Here is an 18,164-nt window from a genome sequence, read left to right as displayed (position 1 = left end):
GACATGTTTCCTTTGTGGTTGTTATGGTAAACCTAAAGCACCCAGATATTAGGCCTATCTTTGCCACTAATTTGATAGTGTTTTGCACATTTGGTCTTTGTCTTATGCCTACCAAATGTCCATGACATTAAATTCACAAAGACCTGCAGTAATAAAAATTATTGTTAGTAACAGTAGGCAGAGGAGAGGTTAACATCAAGAGATGTTTTGGTCAAAAGCTGTGTTGCATTGCTGTCCAAAGTCTGGACTTATGAAAAGAATAGAATTCCTATCTAATAAGCTATATTAACAACAAAAAGAAATAAATCAAGTCCTCATTCATAGATCATGGCTGAACTATGATAATGTAGAGTTGAGAAAATACCATCTAGTCTGCTTAAATTCTGGCCATGCTGCTGCGCACTCGCAAGTATCTCAAGCAGGAAATGATGGAAAGCTCCACTGATCTCAAATAACTCAATTGTTTTTCCATTTCTAATCAAATATCTTCATAGTGAGGAATCAGAAAGGCATCATTCAGCAGGCAGTGTTGTTGCGAAAGCATGAAATATGGCACTTCACTGTTAATGTAACATTAAAGATTAAAAATGTTTATTACCTGTTATTCTTCTGTTAATTGTTTTGTGTAGAGAAAAATAGAAGTTGTTGCCTTAACGCATAAAACAAATCACAATGTGCATTCATAGTTGAGAGCAAAGGGTTGGGGCTATGAAAATTATGTAAATGATGAATTCCAGTGAAGGAACTTTCAAACCCTTAGGGTCTTCAAACAGCATTAATTCAAGAAATTAGATACAAAATTTAACTTTTTCATGCTAATAATGATTTCATAAGGAAAAACTCGTTAGTAAAGGTGACAAATAGGAAGTTCTATTGAACATTTAAATTCAGGAATCTTAGTATGCGCCCCTGGGATATATTTACACAGCCAATGACTCTCTGATGTTATTAAGTAATTTATTTGAGAAAGTCTCCATTCATGAGTTTACATAAGAACAATATCAGGTTTACAAAGGCTTGTGTTGTCAGTTCAGCAAATACCTAATTCACAATGACTTTTGCTTAAGATTTTCATTAAGTTGTTCAATATTGTTTGATCATTTAATGTCAGCTTCATAAGACCATAATTTCACCTATATGAAAAGAGGAAATTAAAAGGAGAAATAAATTAAAAAGAGTGAATTAAACTTAAATTTAAATCAGCTTCACCACAAAAGAGAGGAGAGCAGTGTCACCACTTGTGATCATACTTTGCTTGGGTACAAACTATCCACATTTAGTGAGTTGAGGTTTTGCTGTAGTATATTTCTATGCCAGCAACACCAAAAATAATCTGGAATGTTGCATATGGTTCACTTGTTTGGGGCTGATCTGTGATGTGACAGTATCAATTTCTGGCAGCATTAGTTAAGGGGGCCATCGATTAGATAGGCATGGAAATGAAAGCACCTTACATCTCTTGATTTCTATGCCTGTTTGTGCTTGTAGTCTAAGGCCTCCAGCCAGTGTTGCAGGCAACGTGCAAATATAACTAAAGATGACAATTCCTGCATCAAGGACCAGAGTGGATATGACAGAGAGAAGTAGCACAAGATCCCTTGATGCTGAAAATAGAGCTGGTCAAAACTGTCAACAGAATATTTGTCTTCTTACAGAAAATGCTGGTTCATCAATACAGAACTATTTCCCAGGAAATGTGCTGATTTTGCTCAACTTTCTGATGAAATACAGACGAGCCTTGAAATCCTCATTGTCTTCTGGCTAGATCATTCACCATCATTCCTCACAGACCTCCCTGGTCTCCAGGCTCCGTCACAAGGCTGTGCTGGAGGAGGTTTGATTCAGTAAGTGTTTGAAATCACAGCTGGTTCCTGTGACAACCTGCCCCTGGCACTTTTTCTCCTCCTCAGGATGGTTCTTACTCTCCCATCACCATATTTCCTGCACTCAGATGTCTTTCCACCCTTACCTCTCCTACCCATTCAGGATAAAACCGCAACACGTCACCTTTTCTGTTTCCATGGGAGGGATTCAATCTGTGCTCCAAGGCTTGTCTCTATCCCTTCCCATGTTCTTCATTGCATGGGTCCTAAGACAGCTGAAACTTAAAGGACAATCTCCCTATGTGTTAAATCTTTTGCTCTGTGGCAGCATGAAACCCTGGCCTACACATAAGCCTAGGCAAAAAAAAAAAAAACCAAAAAAAACCCAACCAAACAAAAAACACCAACAAAAACTCCAATATTACACCAACTACTTAATTGTGTCACATTTGACTGGAGTATGAACTGCCCAGCGGGTCTGATTCGGGCATGGGAAGGCAAAAGTCTTTTTCCTGGCAACATGTCCCATAACAAATGAAAATACAACTTACAAATAAAACACACAGAATTATGCAATGACTATCTTGAATGAAACCTATGTTTCCACAAACCTAGATGACTATTTAATCTTTCACTTTTCTTCTTTACTGAATACGTATATAACGAGCGTGAACAGGAACGGGCAGATGAGATTCAGTCATATTTACTAACACTTGCAGCACTCAATTGTAACGGCATTTGTGAGTGGTTCTCTGACAAAGTGGTTGTCTGATATTTTAAGGACTTCTGAAATGCAGAAGGACTCTAAGCTATGTAAAATTAAGCTCAATTAGTAAGTAGGATAGTGACAGGATAGGAGTGGGTACTCTAAGAGAAATCACAAGGCCAGAAACATAATAAACCTGGCAAGAATTTTCTTGTAAGTAAGGAGCTCTCAAGAGGAAATCACAAAGTCTTAAAGGAAAATTGAGATAGAGGAGATGAGAAATGTTACAAAATTAGGCAAGGGTTCAAAAGCAAAGAATGGTGATGCTATATAACAATACCCAACAATCCTGACATCACACATATTACAAACCCAGTCTCATGCACTTTGATGCGGTGCTGGAGGTTTATATTCTGGGCTTGGCTCTACCTCCCAGCATAGCCTTGCACATTTTGTAATCTTCTGGCAGCGTATGTCCAGAAAGCCATGACAAAAGGGAGGCTGATGTAGTAGAGGAAGGAACAAGTAGATAAAAGAGAGTGGCTGTAGCTCTAGACATGCAGTATAGCATGAGTAACAGACAGTTGGAAGCACTGGACTTGGTGATGGGACAAGGACACAAAAAAACAGAAAGAGATTTCAGATGTTGAAACCATGAAGTTGTTTGACTGGATGAGTATTAAAGTGCAATTTGGCTGAGTAAGGGAGAGAAGGCAGTTAGAGATGGTTTCCAGATACAGACATGAGAGAGAAGAGGGATTTGTTGGTATAATCTTTGACAGGAAGTGAATAAGGGGAAGTGTCTGGAAGTAAATAAAAAAGTTTTAGTGTAGGTAGTGCTTAGAAACAGGTTACCAATCACTGAGAAAAATTAACAAACACATGATCACTTGCCTGATTGCTGAAAAATAAAATAAAGCTATTGATATTCTTAATATTAAGAAATTATGTGAAAACTGAAGTTTGTAGCACCAATAAAAGTAGAAGGATTGGTTTCACACAATTTGTGACAGCACGGGAGAATAGTTTATTCTGAATACTGTCACAGCATATGAGTCTCCAACAGGGATTGCAGTCCTTTGTTTAAAAAAAAAAAAAAAAAAAAAAAAAAAATTGTATCTACAATATTTGTTAGAAAGGGATAAAGACCTGTGATTCCCTTCCCCTCTTCAAGATTAGAGGTTGGCTGTTTATGGTACTGGTGATATTTGCTACCTTTCTATTCATGTCTTTAAAAACCATTAGACTTTTAAAATAAAGTCTTTTTGGTGTCTCTTTCTTAGGCTTGAGTTGGATACTATGCTAGTGCGGGAACATTGCTTACTCATATTTATAAGTGATCACATGCTATTCCAACTCAACTGTAAAGAGCTATTCCTCAGACTTGAGATGGTAGGATTGACTTAAGTGGAGGATACAGGCATAGTGCCTGACACATCTCTGTCCAAGCCCACTCTTCTACAGAGGTTCCTCATTGTAAGGAAGAACCTGGCTACCCAAAACCAAGAGTAGCTACTTGGATGAGGATTCTGTTTCCATTTTTCTTTGTTTCATGGAAGAGAAAAAGAACCTGTAAAGGTGCTGAGAGGACTGAATCCTCCTTGTGAAACTGTTGAAAGTTTTTTATAGTGGTTTTTTTCCATATGACTCTGAGACATTCACAGATCATAAAAGAGAAAGCAGCACAGTTTCTGTTAATGAGATAAAGCCACAGAAAGAAGATGGAGCAATTTGACAGCAAACATGGGGACTGGGACTATAGGTAGCCTGGAGGACAATATCCTTAACCGACCATGGTGCCTGGATGGGCTCCTGAAGTCCTGCATTGACTCCTTGGTGTCATTTGTTCCCAAAATCTTACGAGAAAGTTCAACACTCAGTTCCTTGTCTTTCCAGACAAAATGAAGCATTTCCTATACCCTTCATAGTTGGGTGTTGCTGAGGAAATGCATCTTGACTCCCTATAACCTTGTCCAGTTCCTTTTTAAACCACTGTGCATCGTGTGCTTGTTTCAGCAACCTTCTAGTTGAAGGCAGCTGATGAAAAAATAGTAATATAAGTGAATCTTTCACAGCAGAAAATTTTGCTGTTTGATACAAAATACAATCATACAATATACAGTCAGAGAATTATGTCAAACTCTGATTTCTTAATAGTTGCACATAGTGTTTCTCTACTGTTTGAAAGCAGTCTTGAAAATTGCCCAGGAAGTAATACTGCTAAGGGAAGATAAAGAAAATTTATTTCTATTTCTTAAAGGTGAGACAAAGAGGTCTTACGTAAAATTTCTTTAGCTTCAGATAAAGCAAAAAACATCAGACACGCAGTACAGGGATATGTGCCTACATGTTATCTTTCCCAACTAAATTGCCAGCTGCTTAACTGTTGAATAAAAAGCTGAACAGACAGAGTCAGGATCATATATCTGAAATTTCATTTTGATTATATTGTATGCATTTTTAGAGTCCTAAACCTGATATTGTTTATCCTTGACCTCTGGAGGTCTGACAAAGTTTGGCCTTGGAAGATTGTTTCCATTGGAGGGGGCTAGTAAAAAATATGGGCCAGGGACATTTTTAATACTAACTTGATTCTTTCTTTAGAAATAGGTACACATATGCTCATTTCCAGAACATGAGAGGATAAGACTAATAGGCATTTTTTTCTCTCAAAAGTCTACAACTCCAGGTTTTCACTCCAAAAAAATCCTTATTTATGCTGCATCTTAAAAACGGAACTTCAATATATGCAGTAAAGAATGCAGGAATAATTATCCCTCATCCACCTGACTCTGATACAATTTTTCCAACAGCCCAATAAAATATGCTACTTTAGAGTAAGACTTGAAACACAACCAAGCCCAGCAAGTAACAGCCCACAGTCTGTAATTTAGTTGTTCGGAAACCCAATGTGAAATAAATCATGTTTATCCCTTGGATGAAGTTGCCAACCAATTTCCTGCAATATTCATCCTGAATGCTGTTAGACCATTTTCTCTTATTGGATCAATCAATCGATAAATCAATCTATCTATCTACTTATACACACACACACGTATATACATATATACGTACATACATACATATCTATCTATATACACACACATCCTTCTGCAAAGGGTGCTGGGGTTTCCATGTAAAGCAGGAAAGAACAAAGAGAATTACAGTGGCATGTCTTTACAGAAACGTGGTGCTAGCTAGGTGGTTATAGTACATTATTTAAGGTAATGAACTATGATTTATAGCAGCAAATAAATAAGACAAAGCTTGTTTAACATAGCTCAGCATTAAGTATCTCCTGCATTAATTGTCTCCAAAGTCTGTTCCATTTGTTATCTAACAAGGTACGCTCCATTATTATTTTTATCCAGTTCATTGCTTGATTCTATCTGTCCTTTCAAAATTAGCTTGTCTAATCAGAAACCACTTTTGCTGGTAGTTCATTTCACATAAAAAGGAGGAATTCTTGTTTACTGAGAAAGTAATTGGATTATAATTTTGAAAAGAAAGAAATATGAATTGTAATAAATTATTTCTTAAAAAATACATGGGAGAGTGAAAACCAGCAAACCCAAAACAAATTAAAAACTCTAATGAATGAAAAGGCTATAAACAGAATATGAAACTGGAAACAATAATTTATCATTGTAACTTACCTACTCCTTGTTATTCTGTTGAAAAGAGCTGAATATCTAAGGAAAGAAGAAAAGATTTATGTATTTGCTAAATGATGGTCAAGTAAATATTTACAATAGCTGCTCTTTTTCTTCTAGCTTTTCAGCCCTTGTAAACAGTAATTAAATCTTTATTATAGAAAGAAAAAGTATAATCTAACCATAGATTGGGAGTCCACAGTTCCATTTCAGTTATTGATTAAATTCTATTGATAAACTTTGCATATTCACAGGTAGACTATATTAAAATCTCACACATTATCTTGTTGCACGCATCTGCGTATATTTAAGTGAGGGAGAGAGAATGCAGCAATTGTGTTCAAAACTCTGGGCAATATACTTCTGATGTTTATACAGCTGATCTGTCCCATATATTTCACTATTTTACTGCTTCCCAACATTTCAATTAACATCAAACAACGGTTGGGTGGCTTTTTTTTTTGTTTTGTTTTGTTTTTTTACCAATTAACTAATATTTTATTGATAATCCTGATTGGTTTTGGTTTTGTTATTGTTTTTAGCTAAAACAAGGAAAACAACACATATTAAACACATGAGAAATAACTGACAGGAAATATGAAAATTGCCTAAAAGACAATAAAACACACAGAAAAAAATGTGCAAAATTAGTGTAAATAAGAAATAGAAACTGGAAACAAGATCTGATAACTAAACTATAATCTTATATGATAAATTTATTATAATCTTATATTGTAGAGAGTAGGAAAATAGAATAATGAATATGAAATTCTGAAGTCCTATGGAAAACTTGACCCTTACCTGTTCAGCTGATTAACACCTTGAGCTCCTTCTATTTGTAGACCTAACAAAGAAAAATACAAAATGAAATTAAATATACTAAATGATGTGAGAGGAATGGTTATAGGTTTACATTGATTTAACCTGATTTTATTGATCTGAAAATCATTCAGGTTTTCCTTGTTATTGAATTGCATTTATGATAGAAATTCAGGCTTTGACCCTTAAATTACATGTTTGGGGCCTGAAGTAATAACAATTTGGGATTAAAAGGATCCAGTTCTTATCTTTGTACCAAACAGGTTGTTTATAGTGCGGTTTATTCAGTGAGTATACTCAAATTTAGTGCAGGGAGATTGATAAAGCGATCACTGAACACTGTATTATCTTAGAATAAAGATGAAAGCAAAATGCACCTGACTCAGCAACTATAGGAGTTAAATGCCAGATTATCCATGTAAGTGTGTCAGTAAGAGGAATTTCATGCATGACAGGTGCTAGAATGGGCATTAAAAATGGTCAGGACAAAAATCATTAACAGTTCGATAACGCACATCGCTAGAGCGTATGTATAGTGTCACATGCAAATTCTCTGCAACTTCAAAAGGCCTATTTGCATGCTCAAAATCAGGCTTATACATGAACAAGACAAAAACATTAGGCAGTTTCTTAATACACACTCAATGTGTCTATTCTCAATTTAGAAAGCAAAAGTTTAACGTGCTACCGATACCATGAGACTCGAAAAGGCATTATAAAATGACCAGACTGAATTTTATTTCTTTTGGTCACTAGTGTGTACGTAACTACTGAGGACCGTAGCTATAACCCAGGTACTAAGCAGACCTTGCCCGTCCAAGCTGCATGGAAAGGAAATTATTGGTATACGGAGTAGTATGTACTATTACTATCCCCATGGTGCCTGGGTCGGTGTCTCATTGCAGAAAATGATATTATCCCACCTGAGAAATGCTGTTTTGATTAAACCTGAGCCAATGGCTACTTAGAAGGATTATTACCTCCATAAGGTAGGGAATGAAAAGTATTTGGATGGGAACGACACAGAAAATCACTGTTGTCCAGTCAATACAAAATATTTAAACCAGATTATTTCCTTTTGTTAACCTAAATACAAAGTAACGTTGTACTTGCTCTCCAGCTTCATATCATATGAGAAAGAAGTTTGATGGCAATGTAGAGTCTCTCGGGCTGCCCCAGTCATAAGCTTCAGGTTTCTTATTCAGGACGCTTGGGAGAGCAAATCCTACTTGAACATGCAGTCAAAAAATGAAAATGAAAATCTTCAGCTAACAGTTGGTGATAGGAAGCCCCAAGAAGTAGAAAAGGTAAACCGTGACCAGTTTCACAAATGTTTGGATTTTTTCTGTTTCTGAAAATGCTAAAAACAAGGGTGGAAGTACCAAGGATTTTATTAGTGAGTAGGTAATATTAACCTCAAAATTATTCGCATATAATGTTTTGTAGACTGGTGGGGGTTTTTTGTGGGTTTTTTGTGGGTTTTTTTGGTGTCTGGGTACGCATTGTTGTGGCTTGAAAGACTCAAAATGAAATCAAATATGCCCACATTAAAGTTCTCAAGCAGCTTATTCCCTTTGATTTTAGTAGTTTGATTTTTATCTAGGATCATGACCTTGTAACAAGTTAATCCTGTGAAGCTAACTCTCTATTGGTGTTCCTCATCTTCTATCCCTACTGCTCAAGTTCCATCCAGGTTTGGTCCAGAGGCCACTTCTGTACAATACACCTAACCATCACAGTAGGTGTTCAGCTAAAACACAGGTTTGTTTTAGGAATGTAAGGCAATTCCTACTCATCCCACATAAACTACTAAGAAGTGAGATGGTAAGCTTCTTCTGGTGTGGTGCCTTTGACTTGTTTCCTCCTTTATAAATTAAGGAGCCATGAACCAAAAGAGTCCTTTTTCCTCTCCTACTGGCTGTTCACTTCATGAATATCCATTTCTGACCTTTCTCATTTGTCTCCTCTGTCTGCTGTGTCCTGCCACCTAATGCAAGATCCATCCTCTTCATTGCCTGCCTACACACAACCAGACTGTCAAATGGGCTCTTCAATACCCACATAATGGAGGTTAAACAAGCTAAATAAAAACCCCACAGAACAACTGTGAACTGATTACTTTGGTGCAATCCAAGTCTTTGACAGACTCACATTGGAAATCAGATGAAAGCATAATTTACATTATTTAAAATTTTCAAATTAAGTGAAATTTTTTTTTTAAACCCAGACAATACGGGGCTCTGAAGTTTCCTTGAACAAATTGACCTGCTTGCCTACTACATTCAAAAAATTGATTTTTTTTTTTCCTGAATGGAGACTTTTCTTTTAAAAAAATGAATTCAATTTGTGACTCACACTGTGAATGTTCTGCATGTGATTCTGAAGTTTTTGAATCTTTTAAATCAATAATAAAACCATTTTAATTTGGCTTAACTTTGTAGAGCACGTGTATTTGTAATTCTCAATGAACATGAGATGAGGAAGCGTTACAGATCTGGGACTAAGTCCTCTGAGCCATCTGACTTCCCAATTTGTCTGTTTTAGCCTTCCCAGTCTGTTTGCGATGGGAAAATTCCTGGGGTTGGCTCAGCCTTCATAGTTATAGAGTCAGGCTTTCGTCAGAACTGGATGAGGCCACCAGTCTATGAAGAAAAAGCATCATGTCATTATAAAATATATATCGTCCAATAACAAATCAGGAGCTTGGGGCTATAACCTACCTCCCTATAGTCTCTACCTTACCAGTGAGTTTTATTTCCCTTCCTACATCTCCTTCCTCAACAATTTATTCTTGTTCCAGGTAAGCTTTAAGAGACTATTTGGCAGCACTAAAATGCATATGCAGTTCAGGGACATACCTGGTCAGCTAGTCTGGGCTATAGATATTCTAATATAACCCTTTTTTGTAGGCACCTTTTTCATCAGTGATTGAAATCCCTTTTCTGTCAAATAAGTTCCTTTACATAAGATGTATGATAATATTAACATAGTGATGATTACTCCAACTGAGATATTCTGGTTACTTTTCTTGGCTATCAGAGTACACTGTTTGCAAATCTTTGATGTATTTTTGTCACTAAATTACATAACTCATATAATCTCAGAGAAAATAATTAGGATGGAAGGAATCTCTGGAAGTCATCTAGTCCAGTGCTCACATGCTTTTGCTCACTGTAAATGATGGTTCTTCGATAAACTCCTACTGAATGTGACTCTAAGTGCATTCGTCATCCCTTGTAAATGCAAATTAAAATGTTTTAAGCTAACGCGGCGGTGATTTAAGACTATTTGCCTAGTTTTACAAATGGGATAAGAATGGAGCATGCAGAAGATCAGATAACTTGGGTCAGCTGGCAAGAGGTATGTCAGCTGAGTGCAGCTGCTCAGGCACTGGCAGTCGTGTAAGCACGTCCATAGCAAGCACCTAGGGAGTCTGAAGATGAGTTCTCAGACTATACATAAGCAACTTCATAGTGCTAATAATTCATAGCTGTTAAAGGTTAAATGACTAGAATTATGGTGATACAATCCTTTAAAGTTAACTAATTGAATTTGGTTAATTAACGATTGCTGTTAACAGTTACATAGGATGTTTTTGAGAACTGTTTTCTAGACCAACACTTCAGTAAATTTTCTATGCTTACACACAACCGAAAACAGACGAAATCCAGACAATTAAGTGACATTAAAGTGTTTTTATTACTGATTTAAAACTGTGTTTCTCTGTGCATAATGTAAATTGTCACCCAGATACAAATGTGAGAGACAGAAACGTGCAAGTCTATTTCACATTCGAAGCATACACACTGAAGTCAGAAAACCAGATTGTTTTGCCCGTAACTAGAAGGCTGAAGAGCAAAATCTCATTAAGATTGGTATACAGAAGTAGGTTTACAAGCCATGCATATCCATGAATAGGTTAGTTTAAATGTCTGAGAAATAGATGGCTTTTCAAATATCTGGCTGACAGTCTTAGGTTCGGAAATACAAACTAAGATGAACTCAAAACTTGATACTCAGAAATAAATCTGTCTGGAAAATGGTGTTATGAAGAAATGAATCTACATTCTAGAAAGACTGCTTTTTAAAAACTGTTCAGATCTTCCCATGACTCGGCAGCATACATTTATCCCTGGCATTCTGGGGGATTTGGATCTAATGCATGTGTTCTCACACGGCACATCTGAAAATCTGATTTGCATGAAGTGATGGTTGCATAAGGTGTTTAAAAGATTTGTCCACAGGAGGAATATTACTGCTGAAGAAATATTCAAAAGGCTTAGACTTTCATGCAGTGTATTCTATAAAATCAGACTTACATGCTCATAAAACTAAAGGATGTCTTTCCAGTGTTTATCTGCACTAGTAACTAGTTGGTACCATTTTCTGATTTTGTTTGGTTATGTATCTATAATGGTATGCTATATACATTGTCCACCCCTATCGGTTTCTGAACCTTCTCGATGCTATAGAACTGCATAGATGCAGAAAAGGGGAGGGAAAGAGAACTTGCCCTTGATGTTTGCTGCCAAACAAGTTTTGCCCTTAAAGCTAGGAGGCAAAAACCACCACAAGACTAGTTTCTAATGGTGTTGGGTTTATATTTTGGACTGATATCTCATGGGTGGTTGTTTGATAATTCATCTGAAAGATTAACAAGTGCCTTATTGAATGTAACTCTAAACAGTTAATTGGTGGCCTGTGTCCTATCGTAAGACCACATTGACCTTGATTGGATACTGAAAACAGCATAGGTGTAAGAATTCATTTTTATATTTATTAATTCAAGGTTAGAGCACTAATGCAAAAGTCAACACAGGCTATTGCTATGAAGATATGACGCAATCAAAATATGCTGGTTTTACACTGAATCTGTTGCTGATGCATGGCACAGACAAAATACAGAAGAACAAAAGAGGCAAAATCATTGCAAATTAAGCTTATTTTCCATTAACTTTGTCATGTTTGAACTCAGGTAGGTTTGAACTTTGCAGTCATTGTAGTGCATTCAAAAAATAATAATGCAAAAATTTTCCATTACTTCAGTAGAGTCCTGTTGTATTAATAAGTGAGCTCTCCAGTGGCCAAAATAATATCTGTAAATTCCCATGAATTTTAACCCAAAACGTGGCAGCCTGGCATGATTAAAAGCTTTACATTCTCAAAGAGCAACATGATTAAAGCAGGACTGTAGTCTTGAGTGGCACCTCACTGGTTTCATTTGCCAGTATTGTTATTTTCCAAGGTAATATTTGATTTACAAGAAAAATGCTTTTAAGTCACACAGTAAGTCCTACAATGTATCCACAAGCATAAAATCCTCAAATTGCCTTCATTTGTCAAATGCTAAAGCCCTACCTGAGACTATTCAGTGGCAGAGTAGGAATCTAATGATGGCAGTAGGAAGGAGGGAGGTTAGATTTATAGCGGTTTTAGAGGCTATACCTCTTGTCTCTCCTCCCTTGTCCCCCTCCTGACTCCCTTTAATTCAGTACTTTGACCACGGTAATGCAGTTAAGCTTCAGTATATGGCACAGATGGCTCATAAGTCCAGTCCACCATGATTTTATTGAAACCTTTCTCGTGTTAATAATTTGAATTGATTTTAAATTCCAAATTATTAGTGAAGACAATGAAATACTGAGCTTTAATGTTAATTCAACTTTCCCCTGGTGCTACACTTTCACTCCCAAACCGTCATGATTTTTCCCTTGCTTACACTATAGTTGCCTCCATTTTGTTGTTTTGCTGCATACAGCTAAGGTTCAAACACAAAGAATGAAGGCATTTTTGGACAGAACTAATAATGAATGCAGCCTGGATTAGAAATAAATATGAACAATACTTTACAATTAGGTGATTATGCAAATTAATGCTTTCTATTTTTGCTTACCTAATAGAAATCCAAGTTCTAATCATTACCAGTGGGAAAAAATCTTAGGTCGTCACACATAGACCATGAAACTATCATAGCAGGCTACCATTTAAGTCCATACAACAGTTATGGACTGCTAGGTGCAAAGATCTGTTTGTCCCACATAAGCCAAATATTTTTCATAGTTAACTTCATTTTGTAAAGAACTTAGCTGAAGTACAATCAAGGTTTTGTCTACCATTTGTTTCAAGAATCTCAATCAGATCCTTAAATCAGAGCCAAATGTGAATAAAAGCAGTAAATTCTTGGGCAATAAATCCTCAGTGATCTGCATTACTCAAAGACGGGACCTGCTGGAACATCTTCATAACATTCTTTTTCCTTCCTTCTCCTCATGTGCAACATATTGCAGTAATCAATTAACATGATGGAATATTGCTGCACTGAGACCTTCTTGTAACTCCCATATGGTCAGAATTTGATCTTAATAGCTCAATTTTTTTTTAATTTTTTTTTTTTTTTTTTTAGAAACTGAAATCATCCTGCGCATTAGTGATGATGGAAAAATAAACCCAAGTTTTCAGAGGGGATTAGAGGTTTTCAGCCCGTTGGTATTGGGTTTAAATATTTTGGAAAAGTCTGGTACTCAGAGAGGACTGAACATCATTTACCTACATTTAAACCACCAAAGTGCACAAGCAGAAATGGAGGTGCTCAGTTTCATCAGTTGCATTTAAAAACATGGGCATTATTGCACCTCTTTAGAACAAACATATAAACAAAGTTGTTGATCTCTTGATCTTGTTTAAATACTTTATCCCTGCCCATCTCATCACATCCTTTACTTGCTTTTATAACTCAAAAGACTTTGATTCCACTGTAACAAAGCAGGAAATTCAGGCTTATATCCTGAATATTACCAAGTAGTCCTTGGTTCATATAAAGAGAGGACAGTAGCTGAACTTGTGTCTCATTCTGTCTTCAGTTGTTTTCTAGCGGGGTTTAGAAGTGTTGCTAAAAGTTATAACTGGAACCTTGTTTGAGTCTTTTCATAATGCTTCTAAAGTTTGAAGCAACCAAGGAATCCCTAGAGGTCCACAGCTCCACAACTAGTAACATGAAAGCTCCCTGACCAAATTCCATGAAAATTCTCCTTGCCATTACTTCCTTTGCTATAGCTGTAGGAACTGAATTTTATGTACTCGGTGCACATTAGTCTTGTAATAAAATTTATTACAAACAGATTCAAAACCTTCCCCCTCCTTTTTTTTTTTTTTTTTTTTTAAAGCATGATGTTAAATTAACCTTCCACATTCCTTAATTTTTTCCTATATCTGACAAGAAAATGTGATGCATTTCATACTGTTCATGCTAAATAGCTATGGGGATGTGGATAAATTGCTTGGTCCATGTATCTTCCAGCAGAGGGTGGCAGTACACTACCACACTCCCACAGTAAGGGGAAAGTTGCACAGTCGTATTTGCAGCTTGTGTCTTCAAGAGAAGACTGCACCATGCAGATGAATATGTTTTGGGGATGAGATGGGAATTGGACTGGTAAAGTAATCCCCAAATCACTGCAGTGACCTTGCTCAATCCACTCAGTCTCCATCTCTCTTTCATCTGAAATATTTTTCTTCCATAATTACCATCAGCTGATGACTACAACCCATTATAATACTCCTGAGGATAATCATCTATGAGAATGAATACTAGGATATCTGAAAATGGGAATCTCTACTGATTAACTAATAATACCAGAACCATTAACTTCATCAATAACAGCAGCATATTCATCAACAGTATTATGTGGGTTAAACTCTAGAGGATGGAAGGAGCCGCACAGTGGCAGGATGCATTACGTTTGCATTTTCATGCCACTATGAACATGCTAAATGTCTCTTCCCTGTCTTCAGTCTGGCTTTGCTGCTTCGGTAGCAGAGTATTCTTCAAAATTTGGAATTCCTTGTTGTCTCTTCAGTAGAATGTGGATTTTTTTGATACCTTCTGAGATTTCCCTTATTCTTACCGTGTTGGTTTTTCTTTTCTTTTCTTTCTTCCTTCTTTTTTAAAAGTAGAAAGCAGTTAGGAAATTACACATAGACCAGCAAAAAAGGCAGGGTGTATTTTTTCCCCTTTGCAAATCTTTTGTAATCTTCTGGTTGACAGAAAAAGTAGCAAGTGGTACAGCCTATTTTAAATTACTGCTGTGAAAGTGTTTTAACACATTGTCAAACTTTAGACCTTCGTGATTTGAGGCTATGTATTTTTTGGATATGAAGAAATATTTCAGTGAAAGAAGAAAGCAATGCATAATAGGAATACTACTCCGTTATGCAAATATTGAAAAATTATTTGTATACAGAGCATGATTTCTTTAATGCGCTTTTATTTTCCCTCAAGAATTTAAACCAAAGGATTATGCAGGTCAAGAAGAACTTGAAGAACAAAAGCCATTCATGATCAAGCTCTCAATATGGACTTACGTTTGTAAAAACATTTGAATAACATTTTTCTAATAGTAATCTAAGTAGCTTATGTTAACTTCTCTAGTAACCAAAGCCAAGCATAATTTTCATGCATTCTTTCAGCAGACATTCATTATTTAAAATACGTAAAATATGGAAGTAGTGTTCTGGAACATCTTTCTATTAAGAGGAAAGAAGTTGGAAATGATGCCAGGAATTTTAGGTGAGGAATGACATGTCCCTTCTCAAAAATAAGAGGGTTTTTTTTAAGAATTAAGGGGATGAAATATTTTCACTCAAAATTGTTGTTCATAATAGTTCCTTACTACTACCTTAGTAGATTTCAAAATGTTTGAGATTCTTAACAGAATCCCACCTGTCATATGGAGATCTAGACTGGGATCCCTGAACTTATTCTGGCATCTAACTCACCGTGGAATCAGTAGGTGCTAAGTCCCTAACTATACTTGAGGAATTAGAACTTGTGCCCATTTACCTGTCAAGCAATTGTCAGAGCCAAGAATTGGGTTCAATTCTTCCATGTCACTTTATATTAACTAGTGTCCTCTCAAAAGTCTCTGGAAACCTTCCACAATACTGAACCATAAAATATCCAGAAGGTACTACTATGTGCAATGGGGAGATTGTGTGTAAAGGTGTACAAGACATAAATAATGTCAACCTAGTAACATCAGTGCTTCCAGACAGTCAATTATCAATGATTTAATTTTCTTTTGTAATTAGCTCTCCAGTTATCTGGTGAGCAAGGATTCAAAAATCTGAGAAAATTTCAGATGTGTTTTCTCACCTGTTAGTAACTTCCTCTATAACTTCTTGTAACATATTCTGAACTATAGTAACAGGAGGTGACATACTTCTCAGCAGATTTCTTAACTAGGAATTAACTAGCATAAAGTGATGAAATATGGGGGAAAAAAAAATAGCCAGGGTGATCAGAAGGTCCAAATCATTGCTTGGTTATCATTAAGATTATTTTATGTATCAGTGTAGAGGGAATACATTTCCCACAGTTAGAGAAACAGTTGTCCTTAAAAGTTCCTCCTACTTTTTGGCTAGTGTTGTAGGGACTATGCACAAAAATGCATTAATCATTGAGCTTTCTGCTAGCAAAGAAAGCTGATTTCCCCAATGGGAGTGGAAAGCTGCCATCGATAGATGAGCTCATCTCCATGCTCCTTCATCCTCAGCTGTTTATATGAGACTGCAGCAAGCCCCAGTAAATGAGCAACATTTGTGGAGTTCATTGGGAGAAATGTCTTCTGGCTATTGGTATCCTTCAAGCATCTGACAGAACAAAGGCCAAACCTCAAAAATATATTTAGTCAAGCATGTTAGTCAAGCTAGAAACGTATTTGCTCTCCATAGTAATCTCATCCCACAGGACTAATAGGTTTTATTAGATCAATGCACTATTCATATTAAATCATCAGGTGAATGTCCTGGAGGATGATCTGCAGATGGTCTAACTGCTTCCCATCAGGAGGTATCACCTGAGAAGATGAATGTCACAGGCTGTCTCTACAGGTGTAGTATGTCCACTGACAGATGAGCACATCTTAGACACTTTCCTGGATCCCTGTTTTTGGGAATAGTAGCAGAGAGGAACCGAAGGTAACATCTACACAAGAGGTTTTGCAGGAGACAAGTGAAAGAGAGGGGATAACATTTGCAAGATGTGGTAGTAGCAGGAGCATATTTTTATATCTATATGTGGTGTAAGAAAGGTATAGGGTCCTATGAAGGAGGAACAGGATACACAGGGTTTACATGCTTGGAGTCCTGAAAGGCCCAACTATAGTGTTGAATCCTTCCTGGTTAATAGAAAGCCTTATAGTAAAATGTTTTTAAAGAATAAACTGGGCTATAAGAGAAAAAGGAATTGTTTAGAACATTCTTTTTCATGAAATAAAAAAACCTGGGAAAGACAGAGATTTTCTTGAGGAGGATCAGCTTCTCTCAGAGTAGAATAGATTTAAAATCTGTTTCACTGATATAACTCTGAAAATCCATGATTGAAAACTCTAGCCTTGAGAAGTTACAATACATCATAAGAAAAAGGTGAGTCAACATGTAATGTTTCAATTATAGGGTTCTCAAGAGTACACAGGTGGTGTAATAAGTAAGGTCACGGTCTTTCCGTCAGCAGTACCCCTGCTATTTCTGCAGTTGCTATGAATGGGAAACAATAATACTTATGATTGTGAAAAGAGCAAAGTTCAGAGCAGATCGATCTAATGTTCTGAAAGGTAAATAGATAAAGATTTGTTACGTAACAAGTACCTATGGTATTTAAACCGGCTGGTCTATCTCTGTGTGGTGGTCATCCAGACCATGAGGATGATCAATATATGCAATAGCAGGTAGCAATGACATTTAAAATATCCTTCCCCTCTCCAAGGACATTATTGTTTCAAACAAGTGTCTTTTAAACCCAGAAATAATAATAATAATTTTATAATTATTTATTTATAATTATTTATTTATAATTATTTTTATAATTATTATTATTATTGATTGATTATTCTAGACTGGCTTGTGAAAGATCGACAAATTGGACAGGTTCCCAGAATGGTCACCCGCCAAACCTCCTAGGTTATGCCCTGAACTGGGAGTCTCTGGAGCTGATTCTGTTCCCAGCATCATCTAGCTGCACTCTGTGCTTGTTAGGCTATTCCCATCATCTTTCCACATCTGCATTCCATTTTCTCAGCTTTTTCCTCCACTTTGCTTTGTTTGTTTAGACTAAGCTGCTACAGACTTGCACTAGCTCTCATCTTTTTCTGCTGTTGTGGCTTTGGC

At 36.4% G+C, this 18,164-nt stretch overlaps 1 protein-coding gene across 5 annotated transcripts in view; it reads right to left on the bottom strand.

Moving 5' to 3' along the window:
* The window catches only part of CELF2 (CUGBP Elav-like family member 2), a 568,513-nt gene that overhangs the window by 453,970 nt on the left and 96,379 nt on the right, over positions 1-18,164 (bottom strand). For all 5 annotated transcript variants that reach the window (XM_075762404.1, XM_075762317.1, XM_075762230.1 and 2 more), the window contains exons 2-3: positions 6,984-7,026; positions 6,186-6,221 (exon numbers count right to left, since the gene is read on the bottom strand). In XM_075762404.1, coding sequence (XP_075618519.1) covers positions 6,186-6,221; positions 6,984-7,026 — 79 coding nt within the window. The remainder of the gene's footprint in view (positions 1-6,185; positions 6,222-6,983; positions 7,027-18,164) is intronic.

This window comes from Balearica regulorum, chromosome 1 (genome assembly GCF_011004875.1).
Source record: "Balearica regulorum gibbericeps isolate bBalReg1 chromosome 1, bBalReg1.pri, whole genome shotgun sequence".
NCBI lineage: Eukaryota > Metazoa > Chordata > Aves > Gruiformes > Gruidae > Balearica > Balearica regulorum.
Note: the sequence above shows the minus strand (reverse complement) of the source record. Positions and strands in the feature narration are given on the sequence as shown.